Source organism: Emydura macquarii, unplaced genomic scaffold (genome assembly GCF_026122565.2).
Source record: "Emydura macquarii macquarii isolate MOO-44397 ecotype Brisbane River unplaced genomic scaffold, CSIRO-AGI_Emac_v2 contig_3487, whole genome shotgun sequence".
In the NCBI taxonomy this organism is placed as follows: domain Eukaryota; kingdom Metazoa; phylum Chordata; order Testudines; family Chelidae; genus Emydura; species Emydura macquarii.
The window spans coordinates 107,971-135,967 of NW_027133624.1; the positions used below are offsets into that span (position 1 = coordinate 107,971).

Sequence of the window (27,997 nt, forward strand, 5' to 3'; positions counted from 1 at the left end):
TCTGGGAGTGGGGGGAATACTCAGGATACTGGTTTGGCTATAAATGTACAGGCTGGGTTTTCCCGTAAGAGGTGGTGTTAGGCACCTAAATCCCACAGCCAGTGAATGGGAGTTGGGCATGTAACTCTCTTAGATGCCATTCTCAGTTACAAGTGGACATGGTGTAGGAGGCATTGCACTGGACTAAGACTCTGGGCGGTTGGTTTCTAAGCTATTCTCTGCCACTCACCCGCTGAGCAACTCCGGGCATGTAACTGCCCCTCGTTCTGCCTTAGTTTCCCCAGCTGTAACACAAGGACAAGAATGTGGGCCTAGGGCTGGAGTCACAGAGCTTCTGCTTTAGGCGCCTGTATCCCAGAATCCGGCCCACCTGGGATTCACAAAACCCTGCTCAGCTGCCGGAGACCTTGTAGATGTCTATCTGTTTGAAGGAAAAAGGCCATAGCCCCTGTGTTTCTGCCTCTGGCCATGACCTCTGCAGCCTCACTCCAGGCAGCCGAGGCCCCGGAGCGATGCAGTGACCTGGGGAAGGGAGATGTTCCCCTTCCTGACTCGCCTACAGGCTCCTCTGGCAGGCAACGTGCCCAGATGCTTTTGAGAAATCCCACTGGGCACCCAAATATCTTGAGAAACTGGCTCTACATCACTGCTGAGAATGGGCCAGTAATAGGCCGGTGCTGGGCCCTGTAGCACAGGATAGATGGTTTCCTTTAAATTCCCGTCCTTTTGGAAAGAAGCCCCGGGATGAAATACATACAAGGAACAAAAATTAATTACACAATTTCCTACCGCTGGAGTTCCAGGCTGACTTTGCCACCATATATTTGTATAACGTAGGCATCATAGATTTAGGTGTGCGTGTATCTAAATCGTTCACCCCACAAGAAACAGATGCTCAGCTTCTCACCTGTGTCTGTTTTCCCTGCACCATCTCACTCAGCACACTCTCCCCTCACGGTCTGAACTTAGAGGAGCCACTAGTTCAAATCTCCCACCAGCCCAGTCGCACCCAGATGTAGTATCTAATAAAGGTCCTAACAAGAACGGGTCAGAGGTTCCAAGAGGTCTGTCCATCTTCTCTTTCTCTCTTGGCTGTGACTCTAAGAGCATGACACAGCCCAATGAAGCTAATGTAAACACAGTCTTGGTCTCCAGCAGACTTCGGTTCAGGCCCAAAGCCAGCCTCTGGCCTAGCTACTTTTCCTAAGGCACCTGATTGGCTATCAATGTCCAAATATGCATTTCCTGCAAGCTTTCCTCAGCGCCTCCTTGACTTCTTTATTTCTCAGGGTGTAGATGAGGGGATTGATCAGGGGAGTTAGGACCGTGTAGACGACAGAGAGAACTTTCTTGAAGTCTCTCAGCGTGTGGACTGTGGGGAACAGGTAGGCTATTAGCAGAGTTCCATAATAAAGGGTCACCACGATGAGGTGAGAGGAGCAGGTGGAAAAGGCCTTTTGCTTCCCTGTGGTGGAAGGGATTCTCAGAATGGTGGCAATGATGGAGATGTAGGACATCACGGTCAGTAGGAATGGGACCAGGGAGAATATAAAGGAGACTGTGAAAGCCAACATTTCCATCTGCTGATGGTCATTGCAGGAGAGTTTCACAAGGGGGATAAAATCACAAAAGAAATGATCGATAGCATTGGGGCCACAGAAAATTAACTGTGATATCAACACTGCTGTTATGCTGTTAACTAGGAAGCCACCTACCCAAGAGCCAGCTGCGAGCTGGAGGCAAGATCTGCCACTCATATGGGCTGCATAGTGAAGTGGTTTGACTATGGCTAAATACCGATCGTAAGACATCACTGATAGAAGCAGGCATTCTGCAGCTGTCAGAGAACCAAAAATATAATATTGTATAAAGCAACCAGTAACAGAAATGGTTCTGTCCCCTGTCAGGACGCTGGCCAGCAACCTGGGCAGGATGGTGGAGGTGTAGCAGGTCTCCAAGCAGGACAAGTTCCCCAGGAAGAGGTACATGGGGGTGTGAAGATGCTGAGCAGTGACAACAAGCACCATGATGAGGATGTTCCCAGCCATGGTTGCGATGTAGATCAGCAGAAACAGCAGGAAGAGAAGGATTTGCAGTTCAGGAGGGGTCCCAAATCCCAGAAGGACGAATTCTGTGATGGACGTTTGATTTCCCTGTTCTGGAGCCGCCATGGTGTGTGTCTATGGGAAAGAAATTCACTCTGTGACATAAAAAACTACTTTTATTCTAGAATAAGTCAGCTTTATTTTCATTGTCTCTTTCTGCTGGCTACCAGAACAATAGCTGTCTGAATTATGGAGACATGGGGAGGGGAAATGCCATCTCTTGATCTCTGGAACCGATTTCCTATCTGGGCAGGCTACAGTTCCACAAAATGTCAGTTTCTCTGCAAACACAAGTTGTAACTTGACAGTGGACACCAACGCATTCAAAACCTACATGATGGGGCTCGGGTACAAGAGTAGAGAAACACAGAGGTTGGTTCAAAACAACCTTTCACTTCCTGGTGCATTAAAGTAGAACCATGTTCTTTACAGGTTAGAGTTCCTCTGGTGAAATGGGTCAGGATTTTATATTTTCCAGCAAGCCTCAATAAAGAAACAAACCAAGCAACTAAGACTCAGATATGCAATGTCTGGGCAGCCAACTCTAATTGAATTGCAGTGGACATGGGCCACCTAACTTTATTAAAGCCATTTGAAAATTTTTATCTAATAAATACCTGTCCTTTTCTTGGAAAATATTTCCTTGTCCTGTGTGTGACACTCTACATAGAGACTCAGCCTTCACTAAAAATGAACAAAAACTAAAACTCCAGGTAGAAAGCATCCTTTTGGCTAGAAACATATCCTGTTTTGCAAGAAAAAAATCAGTTTGAAATTTGAATGAACTGTGCTATTTTCATATAATTTCATATAATTTGATATAATTTTCCGTTTCATCCACAATTCCATGGTTTCAAATGTTGGTTTTCATACCCAATTTGACTTTTTAAAAATGTATTTGTCTATATTAATTTTATTTCTAGGTTATTTTTATTTTATATTGCACTGAATGTTATAGTTACATTTCTATTAATTTAGTTTCATAAAACCATATACAATAACTCTTTTCCTAAACAAAATTTTGTTGACATTCTTATGTACCCATGAAACATTTTCATCTTGATCCACAAATAATTTTTCTCCTAAGAAATGCATCTCAAATTTTTATCAGCTCTCCACTTTCTGCTTTATCTTTGGTTAGAAACATATCACTTCTCTGTTCTGGATGTCTTGTCTGCCATTACTAATCCTTATTAACTGCTAAAGAAGCAGAGAAGATGAGGGTTGGAAGGCACATCAGGAGGTCAACTAGTCTGATCCTTGCTTACATCAGGAAAAACCCAACTAATCCATCCCAGCCAGGGCTTTGTCAAGGACCTGATCCCGTACGAGTCATGCGGAGTTAATTGTACACTCCGTAAATAACTCTGTGCAGTCTGAGCCGTCTCTCTCTGAAGGCTAAGATAAAATTTCCACTGACGTCATTCATGGGACCCTCTGGTTTCAATGGCATTTGGATAGCTAACGCCTGGAGCCTTCTGTCAAACTTACAGCTTGGCTCGGCAGGATTCGATTTCAATCCATAGACGTCGGTAAATGTCGATATCGGCTGAAACACGGAAACCACCAACCAAAAATATCATAACACTGGGCGTTAGTGCAGCCTCCCCCCGTGCCTTGCACCTGCGGGGATGGTCTCACTGGCCTCGCTGCCATGCAGGGAGTAAAAATTACAATAGTTAATAATTGACACCCCCCAAAATTAATATTAGTTGCAGCCCCAACTGGGCAAATCGTCCTCATAGCCAATGTCTCCTCCCTTCACACTCAGCAAGGCAGCAAATATCAGCTCTGCTTCACCCACATCATCTCCCTGACCCTCTCAAAGCTCCTTGTGTCACTTTCAGGCCAGATTTTCACGGGCTGGTAGGTAATTACAAAGGTGCAAGGATGCCTGAGTAGGGTCAGAGACTAACGCCCATCGATTTCAAATCCCAGCAGGTGTGTCAGTGGCTTTAGGAGCTGAAATATTTCCATCCATCTGTCCCTCTGTGTGCCAGTCCCCCATCTGTAAAGCAGGGAGAACAGCCCCGCACCGGGGTGCTGGGAGGATAGACCCATGCAAGACAGAGAGGTGCCTGGATACCATGGTGATGGAGCCAGGTAAGGAGCTATGATAGCAGTGACCTGGCAGCTGTTGTCTTTTTCCAAATTCAGTCATTTTGCTTTGGGTTGGGAGTTGGAGAGAGATCATTGCCCCATTAACCTTGGATTGCCATGGGATAAATTACCTGACACACTTACATTGCAAAAAATCCTCAAGCTGGAGGAATAGAGAGGAAAAGGCTGATGTACCTCTAAGGTGGGACTGCCAGCAGCTGGAGTCTCTGTTGTCACCTCCTGACTCAGCTGTTCAGTACCTGGGATCCAGGCTACTCCGTCCATCTTCTCTCTCACCGGATTCACGTACATCCATGTTCCCAGTAAATAAAATGAGAACCCAGAAAAGCTGCCCTGTCTGACAACGTGACCCATCCCTCATATCCTCAGTCAAATGGGGAAACGTCTTTTCTGGTTCGTTTTATATCCTTCTGCGGTAAGGTGCAGTCTCCTGAGACACATCTGCTGCGGGGAACATAACAGGCAAGGGAAAGCTGGGATTTACTCGATTGTTTTGTAAATAAACCAGAATCACACTTCTAGTCTGAAAGAGAAAGGCCTGGAGAGGGAAGAAGTTTCTAGTCCTGAAACAAATCTGTCTTCATTGGATGCACGTCACAGTGTCTGGTAAGAAATAATGCACAAATGTTAGATATTACAGCTGAGATTTTCAGAGATACCTAAGTGATTTAGATACTGAATTCTCATCCAATTCCCATAGAAGGTTTTGAAAAATCACAGTTTGAAAATCTTACATTTTCTTCACCCAAAAATACTCCTGCCTTCATGGCAAGCACACGTGTACCCAGTCCCCCTTCAATAAGCTCACTTGTCACTCCAGGTAACATTTTTAAAAGAGCAAGTGATTTAGGAGCCCAAGTCCCATTTTCAAAAGTGACTTTGTCATGGAAGCTTAGCAGCCTGAGTCTCACCAAAAGAGATTTAGGCTCTTCTGTCACCTTTGAAATTCAATTAATTTTTTTTTTACAATGTTATCCTTAGCTCAGTGCCCCCTGCTCAGTCATTTCTGAAACGAGGCAATGCAGGCTGCTGGGAAAGGCCCAGACAATGGAAGCATGGAGGTTAGAGACCTGAGACAAGCATATCAAAATTTCATGCCATGTTCCAGGACAGTTCCAGCCTTTTGGGAAGAATACAAAAATCCACATATTTCTGAATGCAAAACTATCTAGAAAATTGTTTTTCCCAGTCCTCTCCTAGCAAGACTGGTTCCCATAGCATGTACTAAGGTCTCATTCCTATTTATTGTCAGTGTGAATAATTTTGTGTCACAAGAGCTTTTTTCTTTATAAGACCCAAATGTTGAATATTTGTGGCTCACATAAATGTATTCTGGAAAAGGACTTCTTTGGTTTTGTGTTTTAATTAATCCCTGAAAAAATATTGCAGACAGGGATGTAATCGCATTGCTCAACGCTTTGAAGGATAACTGTCTAATCTGAAACCTGGCTGTAACGAAGGGATAGATCTCCATCTTATCACACTGTGGTTTGACACTAAATTATTTAAGGAATATTTGTAACTGAAATCATAGGTTTAATCATTATTACTGTCTATTTGCTGCTCCCTGTGATCAGCTGCCATCTAGAGATCATGAGGAAGGATACATGAAACGTTGGCCACATTAAGTTTTGCTTCCCCCAACGCCTGGTATACAGTATAGCCACCTCTCCCCATTCCTGATGGTCTGCTGCCATGAGTTGCCATTTGCCACAGGAACATTGTTGCCTGTGCAGCTGGCCCTGCGCAAAAACAAAGAGCACATGGCTGAGAAAAGTCAAATCCCAAAACACCATCGTGGGCTGTATTAGCAGGAGCGTTGTGAGCAAAACACGGGAAGCAATTGTTTCTCTCTATACCACACTGAAAGGCCTCAGTTGGGGGTCGTGTGTCCAGTTCTGGGCGCATATTTGATTAAAGAAGTGGATAAATTGGGGAAAGTTCAGAGGAGAGCAACACATACGATTAAACATCTAGGAAGCCTGAGCTATGCGGGGAAGTTGAACAATCAGGGGTTATTTAGTCTGCAGAAGAGAAGACTGGAGGGGTGGGGGACATGGGAAGAGGTTTCAAGCACATAAAAGGTTGTTAAAAGAGGAGGGTGAAAAGCTGTTCTCCTTCACCTCTGAGGACAGGACAAGCAGCAATGGGTTTAGGTTGGACATTAAGGAAAACTTCCTGAGTGTCAGGGCAGCGAAGCACTGGAATCAATTGCCTAGGGAGACTGTGCAATCTCCGTCACTGGCAGTTGCTAAGAACAGGTTAGACCAACGCCCATCAGGGATGGTCTAGTCAATAGTTAGTCCTGCCTCGAGTACAGGGCATGGACTAGATGACCTACTAAGGTCTCTGTCAGTCCTCCCTGCAATGTCTATTGCTTATATATCACGTTTTCCCTTTCCCATGTGGGAATGAACTACACTGCCAAAAGCGCCTTTAACGCAGTAGAATTGCATCCACTTAGAGGACTCACAGGAGCCCATCACCTCAGTTTTCCTCCTTCGTTCCCCCTATAAGGAAGGAATTTCCCCCGTCTCAGGGCTTTTCCTCCAGGAGCCTCTCTCACTCTCCAAAGTTTCACTGCAGCCTCCCAAGTTTACCTCTCACCCTGGCTACATCTGCCCTTGAGTGGAAAGTGCCTGATTCCCCTCAGCTCCGGCTCCTTCTCTAAGCAGGTCTAGCGTGGCACCAGGCTCTCCAGCCCGAGGCACACAGCTCTGTCACAGGCAGGTGTAGGCCAGAATAGTTAAAACAGTGCAACATTGAGGTGTAGACCAGCCTTGACACATGTATTCCTCACACTGGACATGAAGGGAGCAGATAAGGGGATGTCTGAGAACAAAGACGACAGAAAGAGATGACTTCGTTTAGTTCTTTTATTCCGCTAGGCTTTTGATAACACACACACACACACAGTTACGAGGGTCTCTTAGACACTGGTAAAGCATGAGGAGGAGCTGGTGGAAAACATCCCCTGGGCGTGGGGGGAATTCTCAGGATACTGGTTTGGCTATAAATGTACAGGCTGGATTTCCATCCGAAGAAGTGAGGTTAGGCACCTAAATCCCACAGCCAGTGAATGGGAGTTGGGCATGTAACACACTTATGTGCCATTGTCCCTTACAAGCAGACATGGTGTAGGAGGCATTGCACTGGACTAGGACTCTGGAGGGTTGGTTTGTAGGTCATTCTCTGCCACTCACCAGCTGAGTGACTCTGGGCAAATAACTGCACCTGGTTCTGCCTTTAGTTTCCCCAGCTGTAACATGAACATAAGGATGTGGGCCAGGAGCTGGAGTCTTCCCTTTTAGGCACCTGAACCCCAGAATCCGGCCCTCCTGGGATTTACAAAACCCTGCTCAGCTGCCGGAGACCCTGTAGGTGCCTAAGTCTTTGCAGCAAAAGGGCCACAGGCCCCTGTGTTTCTACCGTGACCTCTGCAGCCTCACACTGGGCAGCCGAGGATCCAGAGCAATGCTGGGACCTGGGGAAGGGAGACGTTCCCCTGACAAACTCGCCTGCAGGCCCTTCTGGGAGGCAAGGTGCCCCAATGCTTTTGAAAAATCCCACTGGGCACTCAAATATCTTGAGAAACTTGCCCTACATCATTGTTGAGAATCGGCCAGTAATAGGCCTGTGCTGGCCCCCATGGCACAGGTTAGAGGGTTTCCTTTTGATTCCTCTCCCTTTGGAAAGAAGCCCAGGGATGAAATATACTATAAGAAAGAAATACAAATTCCCTACGCTGGAGTCCCAGGCTGACATTGCAGCCATATATTTGTGTAATGTAGGCATCATAGGTTTATATGTGTGTGTGTATAAATCTCTCACCCTAAAAGGAAGGGATGCTCAGGTTCCCAGTTCAGTCTGTTTTTCATGCACCATATCACTGACCACAATTCCCCATCATTGGCTGAATTCCGAGCAGCCACTAGTTCAAATCTCTCATCCGCCCAGTCGCACCCAGCTGTGGCATCTGATAAAGGCCCTAACAAGAACGGGTCACTGGTTCCAAGAGCTCTGTCCATCTCCACTTCCTCCCCTGGCTGTGACTCTAAGAGCATGACATAGCCCAGTGACGCTTTGGTTCAGGCCCTAAATAAGCCTCTGGCATATCTATTTTATTTCAAGCTAAGGCACCTGGTCAGCTACCATTGTTCACACATACATTTCCTGCCAGCTTTCCTCAGGGCCTCCTTGACCTCTTTGTTTCTCAGGGTGTAGATGAGGGGATTGACCAGGGGAGTCAGGACTGTGTAGATGACAGAGAGAACTTCCTTGAAGTCTCTCAGTGTGTGGGCTGTTGGGAACATGTAGGCAATTAGCAGAGTTCCACAATAAATGGACACCACGATGAGGTGGGAGGAGCAGGTGGAAAAGGCCTTTTGCCTCCCAGTGGTGGAAGGGATTCTCAGGATGGTGGCGATGATGGAGATGTAGGACATCACAGTCAGTAGGAATGGGACCAGTAAAAGAAGGAAGCTGGATGTGAAAGCCAACATTTCCATCAGCTTAGAAGCATTGCAAGAGAGTTTTAGAAGGGGGATAAAATCGCAAAAGAAGTGGTCAATAGCATTTTGGCCACAGAAAGTTAACTGTGATATCAACAATGTTGTTGTGCTCTTGCCTAGGAAGCCACATACCCAAGAGCCACCTGCAAGCTGGAGGCAAGAGCTGCCACTCATACGGGCTGCATAGTGAAGTGGTTTGACTATGGCTAAATACCGATCATAAGACATCACCAATAGGAAGAGACATTCTGTAGCTACCAGAGAACTAAAGAAATAGAATTGTGTGATGCATCCACTAGCTGAAATGGTTCTGTCCCCAGTCAGCAGACTGGTCAGCATCCTGGGCAGGATGGTGGCAGCGTAGCAGATCTCGAAGCAAGACAAATTCCCCAAGAAGAAGTACAATGGGGTGTGAAGATGCTGATCATCCACAACTAGCACAACGATGAGGATGTTCCCAGCCATGGTTGCGATGTAGATCGCTAGAAACGACAGGAAGAGAAGGGTTTGCAGTTCAGGGAGAGTCCCGAATCCCAAGAGGATGAATTCTGTGATGGACGTTTGATTTCCCTGTTCTGGGGTTGCTGGAAGGTGTGTCTACAAGAAAGAATGTCACTCTGATATAGATAAATAACGTTCACTCCATAACATTGTTTCATTGTCTCCCTTTGCTGGCTATCAGAAAAATAGCTGAGTGAACTATGGAGACCAGGAGAGGGGAAATGCCATCTCTTTTGACCCCTGGGACAGATTTTCTAACTGGGAAGGCTACAGGTTCCACAAAAGGTTAATTTTTTCTGCAAACATGAGTTGTAACTTGACAGTGGGCACCAACGCATTCAAAGCCTACATCATGGGGCTCGGGTATAATAGTAGAGAAACAGTTGTTCGTTCAAATGGTCACCTCTTTCACTTTCTGGTGCACCAAAGCAGATCCATGTCCTTCTCAGTTCAGAGTTCCTCTGAAAAGTGGGTCAGGATTTTATATTTTAGAGGAAGCCCCTACAAAGAAAGAAACGAAGGCCCAGAGATCCAGTGATTGGGCAGCCAACTCGTAGTGAATTGCAGTGGACATGAGCCATCTAACTCTGTTAAAACCATTTGAAATTTTTTATCAGACAAATACCTTTCCTTCCCTAGGACAATATTTCATTGCGCTGCCGTGCAAGACTCTACACAGAGATGCAAGCTTAATTGAAAATGAACAAAAACAAAATCTCCAGTTAGAAAGCACCATTTTGGCTGGAAATGTATCCTCTATTGTAAGAAAAAATTCTGTATAAAATTTGAATTTTGTACGAACTGTGCTATTTTCTTATTGTGAGAGTGGGGTGGGACCCAAATTTCCATTTCATTGGCAATTCCATGATTTCAAATGTTGGTTTTCATTCCCATTTTGACTTTTAAAACATGTATTTATCTATTTTAATTTTATTTCTAGCTTAATTTTATTTTACATTACATTGTCTTTTACAGTTACATTCCTATTAATTTAGTTTTATGTTATTTTATTTCATTTTATTCTGTTTCATGAAACCATAGACAAAATTCTTTTTCCTGAACAAAATTGTCGAAATTGACAGGTTCCCAGGGAACATATTGACCTCGACCAACAAAATATGTCTCCCTCAAAAATGCCAATCAAATTTTTATCAGCTCTAAATTTTGTTCTTTATCATTGATGAAAAAAATATCAGTTCTGTTTGTGGGTGTCTTTTCTGCCATTACTCATCTTTATTAACTGCTAAATAAGGACCTGATCGCGTAGGGTGTTATGCACAGAGTTAATGTTACACTCCGGGAATAATTCTGTCCAGTTTGAGCCTTCTTTCTGAAGCCTAAGCTAAAATTTCCACTGACTTCAAGGATAGGACCCTCTGATTTTGATGGCATTTGCACAGCTAACACCTGGAATCTTCTTTGAAACTTAAGCTTGGCTCGGCAGGATTTCATTTCAATCAATAGACTTTGGTAAAAATTGATATCAGCTGAAACAGTGAAACCACCAACAAAAAATGTCAGTAACTGTAGAGGTTCCTGCAGCCTCCCCCATGCCTTGTGCCTGTAGGGATGGAGTCACCAACCTTGCTGCCGTACATGAGTAAAAATTAAAACAGTTAATAATTGAAACCTCACAAAAATCAATATTACTGTTAGAAATAACCATACAGGTTGTCCCAGGGGTGGATTGGGGAGACAGAACCCTTTATTGCCTGCTTATTCCACCTCCACATTGCGACTGAGCAACCAAGGGGGTTACTTTACAATTCTTTTATCCATAACAGTATGTAAATGTATACATTTCCAGCAACTCCCCATAGACCCTTATTTGGTTACATTGACACCTATAAAATTAATATTAACAACTACATAATGAATACAATTATACCCGCCCCTGTTTGTTGCTTACAGGATTACCATACAGAGGTCAGGCACATCACCTTAAAACCTATAAATTTTACGCTAACATTCTTTGAAATAAAGGCATGCCAGGGAGAGAAGGAAGATAATGCTTTCTTCCAACCAAAAGACCTTGCACAGAAATAGCAATAGTTGTTTTATTAGCCTCATTCCCAGCACAGATGACCAGGAAAGGAGGAGAAGAGGAGAGATAACAGACTCTAACTAAAATTCCTACTAAGTAACAGAAACAAGGTTTGCCCTTGCCTTGACCCCATTCCTTGTAGCTTAGGCCTGACCACTTGTCCAGCTTTAACTCTTTACTCTCCTACAGTAACATAGAGAAACAATGAAGAAGGGAGGTACACAGGGATTTACTTGACTAGTTACTGGATTTTGTGCCTTAGACGATGACAGCGCTGTGCAGGTTCACATGCTGTGCACCCTCCTCTCATAGCGTGACTGTTGAGCCAGCACCATGGAGAAATATACCATCGTACCACATGTATCGGTGCTGAACGTGGAGAGTGACAGAGCTGTCCTCAGCCTCACTTTCCTGGGCGTTATGATACATGGACACAGCCTGGGACCATAAACACCCTCAGTAACTCTCAGCAGATTATCTACGTATTTTCCACATTAGAACTGAGATTTCACAAGGCAGCTTTGATAAACCTCAGTTTAAGTTAGTATCTCGGAGTCTCTGCATGGTTCAGTGAAAGCCACATTTATGCATGGCTTTGCTCGAGGCTCCCTTCACCTCCCTGCTTCTCAGACTGTAGATGAGGGGGTTTACTAGGGGAGTCGGGACTTTGTTTGTCGCAGTGTGTCACCTTTTGGTAGCAGGTAGACGATCATTAAGACTCCACAGAAAACTGTAATCACGATGCATGTCTCATATGGTTTGGATATGTAGGTCCAGGCAAACACTGAAAGCAGAGAGGTGATTCACACCTCACTAAGGCATGCATAAAACAACCCAGCTCTTCCAGGAACAATGGACTCACCTGAGCATATAATAAGGTGATGCTCTTTGACTCAAGGGGAGGAAACCATGCCAGACAAGGCCGATCACCTGACCCCAGAGGGTGGCGAGGGGCATCAGGTTAAAGGCAGAGACATTTTGGTCTCATGACCTCTCTCTTGCAATCCATCTACAAGACAACATCAAGACTGCCCACAGGGAGCGGGGGCGGGGGGAACCTGGTTGTGTGCCGACCAGCTAGTCCGTGGTGAGAAGCATGGAAGACTGGAAGGCTCCTGAAAGTGTTTAGCTTAGTTTAGAATGTGATTTGCTTTTATTTATTCCTGATCTAATCTGATTTATATTTGCTCTGGGTTATAACCACTTAAAATCTTTCTGTACTTAATACCTGTATTTGTTTGTTTTATCTAAAGCAGTGCATGTGGTTTGGCTGTGTGTGGAGACTTTGTTCGGAGTGACAGAGCTGATGCATATCAATTTCTTTGATAAATTGACTAACCAATGAGCTTGCAGATTCTAGTGAACTGTGTAAGAATGCAGCTCCTAGGGTTGCATCTGGGACCAGAGATATTGGCCCAGGTGTCACGCTATTGCATAATCCTGTGAGTGGCTGGCCAGAAGCACTCACTCAGTAAGGTAAGAGACGCTGGCTTGCAGGAGTCTGTCCGTGGGCTGACCCAGAAATGGGGTGCTTGCACGGTGAAGGAAGTGCTAGTCTGGGTGTAGGAGTGAGGGGTTGGGATGACACAGCTGTACATAAGTCCAGATTGCAGAGGGGAACGTCACATTGAGCAAGATCCATCCGCCAGACAACTGGCAAGAAATTCTCTGTATTAACTCAAAGCACCTCCCCATCTAGTTCCCCATCACCAGCCTTTGGAGGTATTTGCTGCTAGCAGTTACAGATCATCTAGATGACATTGTACATGCATTTGATGGCAATAAGCACATTTTCAGGGGTGGCAGATTTTCCAGCCTTACGTCCCCACATATCTTGCCCCTGAAGTTAGTACTTTTATTGCAGAAACATTTATTTTGATCAAAAATGGCTTTTCAGTGGACATAAAAATCTGGTTACAATTGTGTCTCCCCTCCACCTGGTGCCCAGCTGAGCATGCTATGATGGGAACATTGTTATGGCCACTTCCCTCCTTGTCCCTTCCCCTTGGGTGGATGATGCTGACCTGAACTCTGCCTGGATTTTCTGCTGTGTCCTCAGGGGCATAAAAAAGTGTAGCAACAAACATGATGTCACCTCTTGTATTTTATTTGAATGAGACTGCCTGATTACAAGATTTTATTATCTAAGAGAGAGAAACAATGAACAGGGGATATACACAGGGATTTACATTGATTGTTAGTCAATTTTATGCCTTACACTGGGAAAGCACTGTGCATATTCCGATGCTATGCACCCATCCCCCATAGAGTGAATATTTAGCCAACACCAAGGAGAAAAATACCATCATACTGTGTGTATTGCTGCTATTAATGAGAGAGGGACAGAGCTGTCCTCAGACTCACTTTCCTGTGCATTGTGTTACATGGACACAACATGGGACTGTGAACACCCTCAGTAACTCTGCAGATTTTCTACGTATTTTTCACACTGGAGCTGAGATTTTGAATGGGAATTTTCAACCTCATTTTAATGGGGACTGATTTGGTTAAATCACAAGGCAGCTTTGAAAACCTCAGGTTAAGTTATTATCTGAGAATCTCTGCATGGTTTTGTGAAAGCCACATTTACGGATGGCTTTGCTCAAGGCTGCCTTGACCTTCCTGTTTCTCAGGCCGTAGATCAGGGGGTTTACCAGGGGAATCAGAACCGTGTAGCAAAGAGAGAATACTTTGTTCAGCACTCGCAGGGTATCACTTTTTGGAAGCAGGTGGACGATCATTATGGTTCCATAGAAAACTGTCACCACGCTGAGGTGAGAGGAGCAGGTGGAAAAGGCTTTTTGCTTCCCAGTGGTGGAAGGGATTCTCAGGATGGTGGTGATGATATAAATGTAGGAGGTCAGGTTTAGCAGGAATGGAGGGAGGGTGAATATACAGGCTAGGATGAAATCCAGCAATATGACCAGGTGGGTGTCACTGCAGGAGAGTTCCATCAATGGGATGGAATCACAATAGAAAAGATCAATTTTATTTGGCCCACAGAATATTAACTGTGATAGGAAGAAGAGAAAGATGGCAGGAGACAAACAACCAGTTAACCAGGAACCAGCAGCCAATTGGAGACAAAACCTGGGATTCATAAGAGATGAATAATGCAGGGGTTTACATATTGCTAAATACCGATCATAAGACATCACTGCTAGGAGATAGCATTCGGTAGCTACAAGAAAACCAAAGACGTACAGTTGTGTGAAGCAGCCACTGACCGAGATGGTTCTGTCTCCTGTCAAGAGACTGGCCAGCATCCTGGGCAGGATGATACTGATTCTGCAGGCCTCCAAGCAGGACAGGTTTCCCAGGAGGAAATACATGGGGGTGTGAAGCTGCCAATCAGTCACAACAAGCACCACAATGAGGGTGTTCGCGGCCATGGTTGCGATGTAGATCACTAGGAGCACCAGGAAGAGAAGAATTTGCAGATCAAGGAGATCCCCGAACCCCAGGAGGATGAATTCCATGACAGCTGTTTGGTTTCTGCAGGCTGTGTCTGTCATGGGTTGAGTCTAGGAATAATAAAACAAATTAAATTGGTGCAGAGCACAGAGTTAAGAGTTATTCAAGTCTTGTGAATTAATTCCATAAATAATCGGAAGCTCCCCTCCCCCTGACCACAGTCTGAAATTTTAAGACTAAATGTTGAGTTCAGAGAAAAGAGGCAGGTATCTCAATTCGAGAAAAGAACATTGGTACCCATGCAGACTACCCTGTGCGCTATCAGAGCAATAACTACAGTAACAGCCGTCCAGTTCTCCGGTAGCCGCGTACTAATATGACAGAGCAGAGCATTTCTTTATCTACGATCGTATCCTATCTAGTGACACACAGGAGCTGGACAATGATGCTTCACTGCTGTATTTCACTTCTGACAATGGCAGAATCATGTGATGTCTCAGGACTTGAATTCAATAAATACAGCAACTGAAATCTTGCACTGACATTTCCAGTGCAGTTTAGTGTCCTTCGGCACTGGTCTTCTATTACAATAAATGGAAATAATCTAAGCATGTATCCTGGTGTAGTCAGCATTTCAGTGTCCTGTAGGGAAAGGAACAATTTTCATGCCCTACCACAGATGCATTTATTTCATCAATTGTGAAGTGGAGTCAATTCTTCCTTAGTTCATGGGGTGGTGAGAGTGACATGCTAAAGGACTGGCAATGCCTTTTGTTTCTCAACATTCATTTAGTAGCAGTAATACAATATAGCTCTCTGGAGGGAGGATCTCAGGAAGGGACAGAACCAGGCTGACATTCAGTCCTTGCCAGGGAGTGTCCCTCCCCACTCCATAATGACTGTGGGATGATAATACAGGAAGAAGACACTGGGTGGTAAAAGATGCTGTCCCTGATCTCAGAGTCTAGAAAGAAGGTGGCATGTGTGATCCGGGCTTGTAAGACTCTGTCTACACTCACCACCCGATTGGGACACCCTGAGCCAGACCTTCAGCTGGTATACATCAAGGTAGCTCATTTTGTGTGTCGGGGGGGGGGGGGGGGCAGATCCCCTACTGAGAACCTGTCACAAGAGCTGTCTGTCAACCTCCATCTCTGTTAAATGGTGCTATCGACACCAACTGGCTGTGCTGCAGGAAGTTGAGGCTAAATCTGTTAACATTCACCTGAAGAAGAGCTCGGAGTAGCTCGAAAGCTTCTCTCGCTTGCCCCCAGACATTGGTCCAATAATAGATATTACCTCACCCACCTCTCTCCCTACTCCTCCCAAAGCACATTAATGCTCCTGTCTGGAAGGTGGGAGGGACACGCTGTCAGAGAGTAGGGGCTCACCTGTCACTCCAGGGCAGTCCCAGCCTGAAGCAATGATCTGCTACTTCTTCGGGTTCGGTGCCAGGACCCAGGATCCGCAGCTGAGATTCTCGTCTCTCCTCTTCCTGCAGAAGCTGGGTTTTCTCAGTGCAGACACCTGCAGTTATCCAAAGAGATGAGCAGGCGCATTGATCTACCTTTGGAAAAGGGGCTGCCCTTTGATTTGTGTAAATGCTGCCTCTGTATCAGTGTTTGGTCCTCACACTTCTTAATACCCTCCCTCTTCAGGTTTTCTCCCATTTGGCTAATTTTGTGTCTCAAAAGCTTTGTGGCTAACAATCCCCAGTGGGACTTGCAGAATTGTGTCTTTTTTTTTTTTTTTTTTTTAAGTCTAATGATGCTGTGTGAAAAATATTTGAGATTGTGATTAAACCCCAGCTTATCTTTTTGAGTGATGCCTGTCCAAGATGATGGCCTGTATTCAACAATTGCACTGTCCCTTGATTAATATTCAACAGATACTGCTAGCTAATGGGCATTTCTAGTAAATAGATGCCCATATCTCATCCTTTCAGTATGCTTCCACACATGGCAGTTTTACAGTCTAGCTTTCCCATTACTGTATTGGCTACTGAAATCTTTTGGTCACTGGTCAGTATTTCTGAGTTCTGCACCATTTCCTCTTCTCTTCTGCCATTTAGTGTCCATTTCATAGAATCATTGAGTCATGGAAGATGAGGGTTGGAAGGCACCACAGGCAGTCATCTAGTTCCACCCTCTGCATAAAGCAGAGTCAACCCGAACTAAATCATCCCAGCCAGGGCTTTGTCAGGCTGCACCTTAAAAACCTCTAAGGAAGGTGTAGCCACCACCTCCCTAGGTAACCCATTCCAGTGCTTCACAACCCTCGTAGTGAAAACATTTTTCCTAATATCCAACCTGGACTCTGGTCACTCTGTAACCTATCCCTACCCTCCAGGTTTTTTTTTAGCACTCCGACCAGCTTAGTGTCAACTGCAAACGTACTGAGGATGCAATGCACCCCATCCTCCAGATCATTAATTTCCCAGCATGACAGCCTGTTGATCCGTGCTCTCCTCTAGTGGATTCCTCTTACTGGAGTTTCCTCTTTCCCATTCTTGGCTCTTATGTCACCTGGTGGCCATTATGTAGTATTCCAGCCCATTTTTCACTCCTTAATATCTGCTACTATACACACAGTTCATTGCATAGCATATGATCATAGAAGATGAGGGTTGGAAGGGACCTCAGAAGTTCACCTAGTCCAACCCCCTACTCAAAGCAGGTCCAACCATAGCAGACTATAGCAAGAACCATAGAGGTCCTCTCCTCTCCAGTGCTCTGTGCTCACCAGTTACACACCGTTATACAGCTTCCACCCCTTTGATCCCCTTCCCTCTGTTGGTCATTTGGCAATATAACGTCTCCGTTCTTGCGTCTCCACTTTAGCCTCTAACTGTTGGGGGGAACCGTTGCACCTTCCCGTTCCTCTGCCCTGTAGTGGCCCTAGACAGGATAATTGCATCTTTCCTCTCTTCTGACCTACTGCTAGGTGTGTGCTGTTCCAGATTATAGCGACTGGGAACCAAAATGTACAGCAGCCTGATTCCTACATCAGTGCCTACAACAGCAGCCGTGGCTATAAAAGGCACAGGAGGGTTTTCCCATTGCTCCTGTGGTTTCCTGTTGATGTGGGGCAATGCATGGATTGAGCCTGTCACTGGGGAATCTCAGGGGCTCCTTGGGCTGAGATTCTCAGAGAGGTCTAAGGGAATTAAGCCTCCATCTCAGTATGACCAGGTGGTTATCACTGCAGGAGAGTTCCAGCATTGGGATGGTATCACAATTCTCAATTCCTCACTCAGCATTTCAGAGCCCAGGACCCTGGTTATTCAGTCCATATTCTCTCCCCACTGCAGTCACATACTTCCCTGTTCCCAGTAAATGGAATGACGTAACCCAGACAGACTCCCGTGGCTCTGTTACACTTGGTAACGTGCCCAGTGCATCATACTCTGCGCCAAACGGGGAACGTCTTTTCTGATTAATTTATATCCTTCTGTGGGAAGGGGCCGTCTCCTGAGGCACGTCTGCTAATGGAACGTAACAGGCAAGGGAAAGTTACGGTTTATTTTAAGACAATGTCGGTAGAGTCAAACATGTTGTCTCAAAGGGAAAGTCATGGAGAGAAAAATATATTTCATCCTAAAACCAATCTGTTTACTGGGTGAATGTTATTCTGATTGTGAAGAAATAAGTTCTAGTTCTATGAATAAAGTTTACAGCTGATATTTTCACAGCAGCCTAAGTGATTTAGACACCGAGTTGCCATTCAGTTCCCTGAGGCAGATTTGAAGGTCTCAGCATAAGTAGCTGAGCTTGCACTTTCCCAAAAAGAACCTCCAGCTGCTCTGAATACCCAACATCAGATAAATCACTTTGGTAACATTTGAAAAGGTGTCAAAGTGATTTAGGTGCCTAAGTCCATTTCTCAAAAATATCTTCAGCTGCTGAGCTTTAGTAACTGAGTCTCACTGAAAGTCAACAGGACTCAGGCACCTAAGTCACTTTGGATATTCACTTCAGTGTTTTTGAAAATGTTACCCCATTGTTACTCAGATAAAATGCAGGTAGAACAAGGGGCTTTACACATTTCGACTGGAATTTTCAAAGCGGGGTAATGTACACAACACACACAGTCAACTGCCACTGAATTGCTATGAGAGTTTGGCACCCAACTCCCTTATGCTTCTTGGAAAGGAACTATTTGCAGTTTTTTAATTTCAGGTTCCTGGACTTCCATGCTCTGGGCTTTTCCAAGAAGCATAGATTTGTTCCCACGTGCCTCAGTTCCTTTTGAATAGGAGATTTAGGGGCTAGATCCACCAGAGGACGGAGGCGTTTGTCACTCCAGCTGCTTAAATCCAACCTTGTGATGGCACAGAAGACCCCAAAAGCCCTGCTTAGCTGCTGCCTAACCTCCTACTGAGCCTCAGGGAAATCTCCTCGGTCTCTGAATTTCCACCATTAAGTTCTCTTCCCGGCCTACGTCCGTGGCAGCTGGCAAGGTCCCGGCCACCTCCTTCTCCTTGACAAGGCTTCGCTCTCATACGCAAGCTGCAGGGAAGCGGCAGGCTAGGCCCTGCCCCACCTTTTCCCATCTGTGGGCCTGAGCCAGTTGACATGCTCAGAGGAGTCCTAACCCCGAGCCACAGGGCCGGGGGAGCGGCAGCCCCCCCTTGCAGCTATTACCCCCGTGGTTCAGGCACTCAGCCAGGGCGTGGGAGATACACATGGCACTGCCCCTTCTGCCAGTCGTACAGAAGACATTAAAACTTGGGTCCCCTGCTTTGGAGGTGGTGGCCTGACCACTAGGCTATGGGATAGTCTGATAATGGGGGGCAGGAGGGATACTTTCTGTGTTGGACAAACTCATCATGCATTGGGCCAAAGCGAGGAGGAATGACGCTACAACCCAGGGGTCAGATCCCTGTTCAACCTCTGCTGCACGGCGGCAGAGGGGGAAGAGAACCCTGGTTTCCCACTTTCACAGCAACTGCCCCCTGCTGTGGGGGGCACAGCTGAGAACCCCACACACACAGACACAGTCCTCCTGCTGGAGGAGATATGGGACCTTATTCCCTCATTGGAGCAGGGCTTCAGTCAAGTCCGTCTCCTCAGCATTCCCTGTGGGCTCCCTGCTCAGTAAGCTGGCTTTTGGGGCTCCCTTTCTTCGGTCCCGCTCCTCAAAAGTGATGCAGGCTCCTAGCTCCCACTGAAATCCATGGGACTTAGGGTCTTAGAGCATCTCAGACCCCAATTCTCCCCGCACAGCCTAGCCACCCGGTGCCTAGAAGCTGGATATAGCCCTGCTTACACGTCCCTTTGTGGATCAAGGGATACAGGGTGTGAGTGAGAAGTTTACATCTTGGCAAAGAAGCAGCTGGAGGTTCCTGTCCCTCCAAACCATCTGTCTCCTGCACCTCAGCTGGGGAGGATTTTCACAGAAAAAGAGATGCAAAGCAATGGGAACAGAGGGCCCCATCTCTCGCCCTTCACCTCTATAAACACCATCAAGACCACCCTGCTATGAACACTGAACTCGGTGGGGGATCCTGGCTGAACAGCATCCAGCACATAAGTCTCTCTCTCACCACATGTGGTGAGAGACATTTGCTTGGAAATCACTGAGCTTGTCAAGTTAGGTATTAGTTTGCATTTTACCTTTTCTTTCTTTCTAACCAATTCTGGCATTTATGACTCATTACTTAAAAACAAGCTTCTTAAAAGAGATTTTATCTAAATCAGTGTGTGGTTGGATGGAAGGGTTGGGGAACTCCATTTGAGATAAGACCTGTCCGTATCATATCTTCTGCATAAGATCTGGGCCAAAAGAAATCTGATGAGGTTCAACAAGGACAAGTGCACAATCCTGGCCTTAGGATGGAAGAATCCCATGCACAGCTACAGACTGGGGACAGACAGGTTAGGCAGCAGTTCTACAGAAAAACCCCTGGGGGTTACATGGGACAAGAAACTGGATATGAGTCAGCAGTGTGCCCTGGTTGCCAAGAAGGCTAATAGCATATTGGGCTGCGTTAGTAGGAGCATTGCCAGCAGATGGAGGGAAGTGATTATTCCCCTCTATTCGGCATTGGTGAGGCTTCATTTGGAGTATTGTGTCCAGTTTTGGGCCCCTCACTACACAAAGTATGGGGACAAATTGGGAGAGCCCAGAGGAGGGCAAGAATGATGATGAGGGCTGGAGCACAAGACTTATGAAGAGAAGCTGATGGACCTGGGCTTTTTTAAGCCTGCAGAAGAGAAGAATGAGGGGTGATTTGATAGCAGCCTTTAAATACCTGAAGGGGGGGTTCCTGGGAGGATGGAGCTAGGCTGTTCTCAGTGGTGGCAGATGACAGAACAAGGAGCAATGGTCTCAAGTTGCAGTGGGGGAGGTCTAGGTTGGATATTAGGAAAAAAATTTCCCTAGGAGGGTGGTGAAGCACTGGAATGGGTTACCTAGGGATGTGGAGATTCCACCACATCCCTAGGTTGTTAAGACGTGGCTTGACAAAACCCTAACTGGGATGATTTAGTTGAAGTTGGTCCTGCTTTGAGCAGGGGGTGGGACTAGATACCTCCTGAGGTCCCTTCCAACCCTCATTTTCTATGACTTATTTTCTATCATGAAAATGACAGAATTCATATGGGCTCGTGCTGACCAGCCCCTTCTGGCCAACACAAGACACATTTCTGGGGGAAGGCTGGAGGCACCCTGCCATGTAATTCATGAGTGGCTGGCTATGGCCCTACTACAGTACAGCTCAGAGGGCTTTACACAGCCTCCAGCACGCGCTAGCAGACCAGGCGCAGCAGCTCTCACAGCAAAGCTGTGTAAAAAGGCACCCGTGGTTGGTGAATTGAGGGAACACAGCTGTCCGTCAGGCCAGATTGTACCCTGGGTAAACCCTGCTTGCTGCACCACTGACATTGGTAGAGCTATACCAGCAAGTCTTCCTACTGTAGACATGGCTTTTACCAGCAAAAAAAGCGTGCTTTTTCTTGTATAGATTATCCAGGTTGGTTCCTGGACTGAAATAAGCAACATTAGAAAGAGCACTTTTTCGGTTAGTGTACCCGTGTCTATACTAGGGATTTTGCTGGGGTAGAAGGATCATTAAGAGAGCCTAACCAATCTTACTAGACTGGTAACAATTCCTGTGTAAACCTGACCAAAGATACAACTGTATTACATGAGGGCTACTGGGTTCCAGCAGCTGGTAATGAGAGGAGAAAGGGCCATTTCACTCTGGGACCATCCCTATTTGAGAGGGGGAAAGGGAAAGTCTGTTATACTGTGTAATGACTGCTAGCTGAGAGTGGAAGTTACGAACTATGGAAAAGGACAGCTGTACTCTACGTTTGCTGCCATTGTGTGAATAAGGGCATCTCTGCTGTGTTATTGGCACAAGCGGAGAACAACGCAAGAGAAAAGGGCACCTATAGAACCGCATCCCCTGGATAGGAACAAGGGAAGGAAGCAGCAGTGGGGCTGTGGCTACTAGGTATCATGTGGCACCAATGATAAAGACTCTACTGTCCACTAGATGGCAGCACAGGGTAAGGGATGCACCTGGGGAGCCTTGGGGAAAATAGATACTGAGCAAGATGCCAGAAGCCAGCTGGGAGAACCAGGAGGATTCTGCAGAGGGTATTAAAAAGAGAGAAAAGGATCACCTGCACTGAGGCTTGGAAGAATTACATTTTTAGCAGTAAGTGTTGATTTCACCCAATACATGCCCGGATGACAAAAATATTTCCAGTGACGATCATTGAAATTTACAGATCAGCAAAGAAAGAAAATTTTGCTTGAGAACTAGTCGGATTTAAGGATATTTACTGGGTATAGTTTGACACGTGATGTTGACAGTTTGTGTTTTAAAGTTACTCAGTTTTAACTTCTTGCATCTCAACATCTGTCATTCAATAGGAACTAAACACAGACTTTATTATAAGTCCTTATTTCTGTTTCTCTCTCAGATTTTGCAGTTCCTTGACTTGCACCTGGTGCATTCTGTAGATGGAGGACTCACAGCAGAGGCCTACAATACACAAATGGTCAGGCAGGGAGGTAAGATCCAGTTCTCTCCTGCCTGAAAAGAACATCAGAGGTACAGGATCATAAGGTTAGAAAGGATGCCAGGGTCACCTAGTCTAACCCCTGCCACGAGGCAGGATTGGATGGTTTAGACCCAACCAAGTCAGGTGGTTTCCAGTCTTTTTGATGAAAGCCTCCAGGGAAGGAGCTTTCCCGGCTTCCCAAGGGCAGTCTGTTCCACTGTTCTTACTCTCAGGAAGTTTTCCTGAGGTACGTCCCCTCCTGGCTTAACCCCATGACCACATTTTCAGTATAGATATGCAACCCCTTAAATGTTATCCAGCCACACATTTCACCAAGATTACAACAACCAGCGTGCTGTCGGCTCACAGGCTGCCCTCCGGTGAGCTACGATGCAGATATTCAACCCAGGGGATGCCCATGAAACTATGCACCCCCTGTGCCCTTTGCTAGTTGGCAGAAGTCCCCGTGTCATATGGGCCACCAAGCTGGGGAGGGGGGGGGAAATCAATTATTCACTCCGCTCTCCTCAGCGGAGGTTAAAGACCAGGAGTAAAATTTTCAGACGTGCCCAAGAGCCTGATCCTAAAAACGTATTTGGGCATCAGTGGGACGTGCCGATGTGTCTAGGTGGTTATAGAATCATAGAATCATAGAGTTGGAAGGGACCTCAGGAGGTCATCTAGTCCAACCCCCTGCTCAAAGCAGGACTAACCTCTGCTATATCATCCCAACCAGGGCTTTGTCAAGCCGCAGCTTAAAAACCTCTAAAGATGGAGATTCCACCACCTCCCTAGGTAACCCATTCCAGTGCTTCACCACCCTCCTAGTAAAAAACTTTTTCCTAATGTCCAACCTAGACCTACCCCACTGCAACTTGAGACCGTTGCTCCTTGTTCTGTCATCTGCCACCACCGAGAACAGCCTAGCCCCATCCTCCCTAGAACCCCCTTTCAGGTAGTTAAAGGCCGCTATCAAATCCCCCCTCATTCTTCTCTTTTGCAGACTAAACAAGCCCAGTTCCCTCAGCCTCTCCTCATAAGTCCTGTGCTCCAGCCCCCTAATCATTTTTGTTGCCCTCCGCTGGACCCTCTCCAACTTGTCCACATCCTTTTTGTATTGGGGGGCCCAAAACTGGACACAATATTCTAAATGCGGCCTCACCAATGCCGAATAGAGGGGAATAATCACTTCCCGTGACCTGCTGGCAATGCCCCTCCTAATGCAGCCCAATATGCCATTGGCCTTCTTGCCAGCCAGGGCACACTGCTGACTCATATCCAGCTTTTTATCCACTGTTACCCCCAGGTCCTTTTCTGCAGAGCTGCTGCCCAGCTCGTCGGTCCCCAGTCTATAGCTGTGCATGGGATTCTTTCTTCCTAAGTGGAGGACTCTGCACTTTTCTTTGTTGAACCTCATTAGATTTCTTTTGGCCCAATCCTCCAGTTTGTTTAGGTCACTCTGTATCCTATCCCTACCTTGCAGGGTATCTACCACTCCCCCCAGCTTAGTGTCGTCCGCAAACTTGCTGAGGGTGCAATCTACCCCATCCTCCAGATCATTAATAAAGATGTTGAACAAAACCGGTTAAATCCATTTGGAGCAGTTAATCTATGCAATACTTTTGAAAATCCCGCTTGGCGCCTAAATGCCTTTAAAAAAATCTGGCCTAAAGCGACATGGGAGCTTCACCCCATTCTGCAAAGTGACCTAGGAACGCAAATCTCCATGCAAGCCAACAGGCCTCAGTGCATCCGCAGCTTCTGAATCTGGGGTTTCCGAGCCAGGCCCACAAGAGGAGGTAGGTGCCGAGGGCCAGCATTTAGGAACCACCATGAGCCTCAAAACCCCGGCTCAGCTGTCCCCTAACACCATAGGTGGCTAGATCTCTACCGTTAAAGTACTGTAGGAGCCGGCCTACCTACCTTAGTCTAGGCAGACATCTCACTCCTCTCTGCCGTGGGATCCTTACGCTTCTCTGAGAATCTCGCCTGCCAGATTGAGCCGTGGAGCATGCTCAGAGCACCCCCATCTCCCCCGCGCCTCCAGTTGAACCCTGAGCCCCACGGCCAGGGCATTCAGCCAGAACACAAGGGCCAATTCCTTCCCCCACCCCATGTAGACTAGCATGTCAACTGGTTGTTTCCCCACTTCTCAGGTGAGCACCGATGAGGCGGGCATCTGGGTGTGGGGCTCCCTCAGAGTCTTTTGTTCCACGGTGTGAAAAATTAGCTCTACATGCTTTGAGCCAGAGGGGGACTGTGCAGTGCAGGGACTGGGGGCGGGTGGGGGGGAGGGAGGGATAGCATGAATCAGGCTACCAGGATGGCACTGGCAAACTCCATCTGCTACGTGTCACTGCAGTAGAGATTTATTTGCACCGATTCACAGAAAAAATTGTCAGTTTCATTGGGACCACAGAAAGTGAATTGTATCCTAAGAAATGCTATTATGGGAAACATCAAAAACCCAAGAACCACTTGCTAGCCAAAGGCATAAGCTGCCTTTCATAAGGGCTGCATAGCGCATTGGTTTGCATATTGCTACATACCAATCCTAAGACATTGCAGCTAGGAGACACGCTGGTTTTTTCTTGGGGGCCACAAACATAATATTATGTGAGGCAGCCCTGGACAGAGGTGGTTCTGTCCCTGTCAGGAGGCTGGCCAGAATCCTGGGAAGGATGATGGAGGTGTAGAAAGTCTCCAAGCAGGACAAGTTCACCAGGAAGAAGTACATGGGGGTCTGAAGGTGCTGATCAGCCACAACTAGCACCACGATGAGGATGTTCCCAACCATGGTCACCAAGGAGATGGTTCGAAACAGGAAGAGAAAAACCTGCAGTTTAGGGATATTCCCACATCCCAGGAGGATGAATTTGGGGGATGGACGTTTCATTTTTCCCCATCTTGCGGTCTGCCATGAGATGTGTCTGGGGGAACGACATGAACCATACGCTACAATGAGAATCAAATCCCACCAGTGTCAATAACTAGATTGAAGTTTAATATTCAAATGCGCCTTCTCGCCTGGAGGTCCCATCTCAAATGGCGGGTTGAGAACACAGGTGGGGGTGGTGGGATCCGCACAGGGGAGGTTGATGAAAAGGACCAGGCTGTAGAGTTATTCTCATCCTGCTTTCCTAGCCCCAGGGAGTATCCATGCTCATCATGGCGGACTCTGAGTTGCCATTATGAAGGACAGCGGGTAGTCATTGGGATGGGGAGGGAGCGGGACAGTGGTTCTGTGACCTCCCTAGGATGTGGGAGGTCCACGCTGAGGTCCGCTGCCCCAGGTGGAAGGCCTCCCCTCCCTCCAAAAGCTGAATATTGGCTTGTTTTGGATGTGAAAAGCCTCCCTGGTCTCCAGCAGAACCAAACACCCTTCGAAGGAGGTCTTTCCAGCCCAAAACCAGATCACTAAGCCTTTTCTAGGCAGGCATGTGTCTGATTTCGTATGTGCTGTACCAGGGAGATCAGTTGTTATGCTGCTGTGGGACTATCATCGGGACGTTGTGGGGATCACACAGACCAAGAAGAAATCCCTCCATCCCACCATCTCTGTAACTTTGGGTGCCTTAAAGTTTCACACCGACGTCATGGAGCCCTAACCCCAGTAATGAGGCTGGGAGAATAAGGGTCTTGCCTGGTTTCCAGCCGTCTAGTTACTGCTTGCAGGGTTTACCCGGCAAGTGACCACCCCAAACCCAGAGATTAAGAGGCACTTTTCCCCCTTCTTGACAGCTACACTTCTCAGTTTGCACAACAGTGAATTGCTGGGGTAAAAAACAAACATGATGTTTATTTAGCAGAAAGACTGGATTCATAGAGGAAATAGCAAGGGACACAAATGCATACAAGCCACGGGAAACAGACCATCAAGCTTTATACTTGCAAATTAGATCAAAATCCCTCTTCTAATAAGAGTTTCCCAGCATATCACCTAAACGTAGGGGGGTGCAGCATTTCCCAGACAGCACCCAACCATCAGATGTTCCTCGGTTACTGGACAGATTTCACTTCAAACCTCTTCCCTTTTAAACAGGATTGGCAGGTTAGTTCCCCATCCCTTTCTCTCAGGCTACTGTGATTCATGGTTATTTTAGAACAGGGGAAATTCCGTCTCTACCCGATCACCAGGATGTGTCAGTGTCTTCCCTTTAACTGTAACAGCCCAGCATTTCTCGGGCTATACAGCACTAGGGGCTTGGAGTTGGTGATTATTCCCCTCTATTCAGCATTGGTGAGGCCACATTTGGAGTATTGTGTCCAGTTTTGGGCCCCCCACTACAAAAAGGATGTAAACAAGTTGGAGAGAGTCCAGCAGAGGGCAACAAAAATGATTAGGGGGCTGGAGCACAGGATTTATGAGGAGAGGCTAAGGGAACTGGGCTTGTTTAGTCTGCAAAAGAGAGGAATGAAGAGGGATTTGATAGCAGCCTTTAACTATCTGAAAGGGGGTTCCAGGGAGGATGGGGCTAGGCTGTTCTCGGTGGTGGCAGATGACAGAACAAGGAGTAACGGTCCCAAGTTGCAGTGGGGGAGGTCAAGGTTGGACATTAGGAAAAAGTTTTTCCACTAGGAGGGTGGTGAAGCACTGGAATGGGTTACCTGGGGAGGTGGTGGAATCTGCATCCTTAGAGGTTTTTAAGTTGAGGCTTGACAAAGCCCTGGCTGGGCTGATATAGCTGAGGTTAGTCCTGCTTTGAGCAGGGGGTTGGACTAGATGACCTCCTGAAGTCCCTTCCCATTTTAATATTCTATGATTTGCTGGTGGTGAGCAGCACCACCCTACCAGGGTGACTACTGCGAGGTGGAGCTGAAATTGTAATAAACAATGTTCATAACCTGGATCTCTATCCATAAAGCACAATGAGTCTGTCTGCACATCTCAATTATGTTTAGAGCGTTACAAGATTTCAGAAGAGAACTTACTCAACATCTATTTATACACACAATAAAGCAACATGCAATCAGTTAGTCTAGCCGCTTATTTTAAACTTGCTATTTTGCCCTTGAGGTGTCTGGCCCCTCATTGTCACACAAGCCTGTGTTAGCTCTTGGATTTCTCTGCCAATGGCTATTGTTCATTCAGACTGAATAGTGAGATGCTGAAACTGAATGATAAAAGTCTCCATTAAAATCACCACTAGCAAAGTTAACCACTTACCAGGGATATAAACTCCCATGATTGAGAAAACTCACCAACCATCAGGTCTAAGGTTTGCTCACCATTTGGTAGTGTTTGTTCATAATTCCTTGTTCTTCTCCCCCCAGTCTGAACTTCTA

At 46.4% G+C, this 27,997-nt stretch overlaps 3 protein-coding genes across 5 annotated transcripts; all 3 read right to left on the reverse strand.

Moving 5' to 3' along the window:
- Positions 1–1,223: 1,223 nt before the first annotated feature.
- Positions 1,224–2,171, reverse strand: LOC137144847 (olfactory receptor 11A1-like). Its single transcript, XM_067535333.1, has one exon. The coding sequence runs from the start codon at positions 2,169–2,171 to the stop codon at positions 1,224–1,226; it is 948 nt and encodes a 315-aa protein (XP_067391434.1).
- Positions 2,172–8,374: 6,203 nt separating this feature from the next.
- LOC137144848 (olfactory receptor 5V1-like) lies at positions 8,375–9,202 on the reverse strand. Its single transcript, XM_067535335.1, has one exon. The coding sequence runs from the start codon at positions 9,200–9,202 to the stop codon at positions 8,375–8,377; it is 828 nt and encodes a 275-aa protein (XP_067391436.1).
- A 4,216-nt stretch (positions 9,203–13,418) lies between these two features.
- LOC137144891 (olfactory receptor 6N1-like) lies at positions 13,419–27,992 on the reverse strand. Of its 3 annotated transcripts, none has more exons than XM_067535377.1 (3): positions 27,941–27,992; positions 16,088–16,223; positions 13,419–14,806 (listed from the first exon to the last, which is right to left on the reverse strand). In XM_067535377.1, exon 3 carries the CDS (start codon positions 14,795–14,797, stop codon positions 13,817–13,819), a length of 981 nt encoding a protein of 326 aa, XP_067391478.1. In that variant the 5' UTR covers positions 14,798–14,806; positions 16,088–16,223; positions 27,941–27,992; the 3' UTR covers positions 13,419–13,816. The 3 variants fall into 3 exon arrangements, with proteins under 3 accessions (XP_067391478.1, XP_067391475.1, XP_067391477.1); XM_067535374.1 differs by having other exon boundaries at positions 27,879–27,977; XM_067535376.1 differs by having other exon boundaries at positions 16,088–16,263; positions 27,879–27,950.
- Positions 27,993–27,997: the final 5 nt, after the last annotated feature.

Coding starts and splice junctions, on each gene's coding strand:
- LOC137144847 (XM_067535333.1), bottom strand. CDS start 2,171: ATGGCGGCTCCAGAACAGGGAAATCAAACGTCCATCACAGAATTCGTC.
- LOC137144848 (XM_067535335.1), bottom strand. CDS start 9,202: ATGGCTGGGAACATCCTCATCGTTGTGCTAGTTGTGGATGATCAGCAT.
- LOC137144891 (XM_067535377.1), bottom strand. CDS start 14,797: ATGACAGACACAGCCTGCAGAAACCAAACAGCTGTCATGGAATTCATC.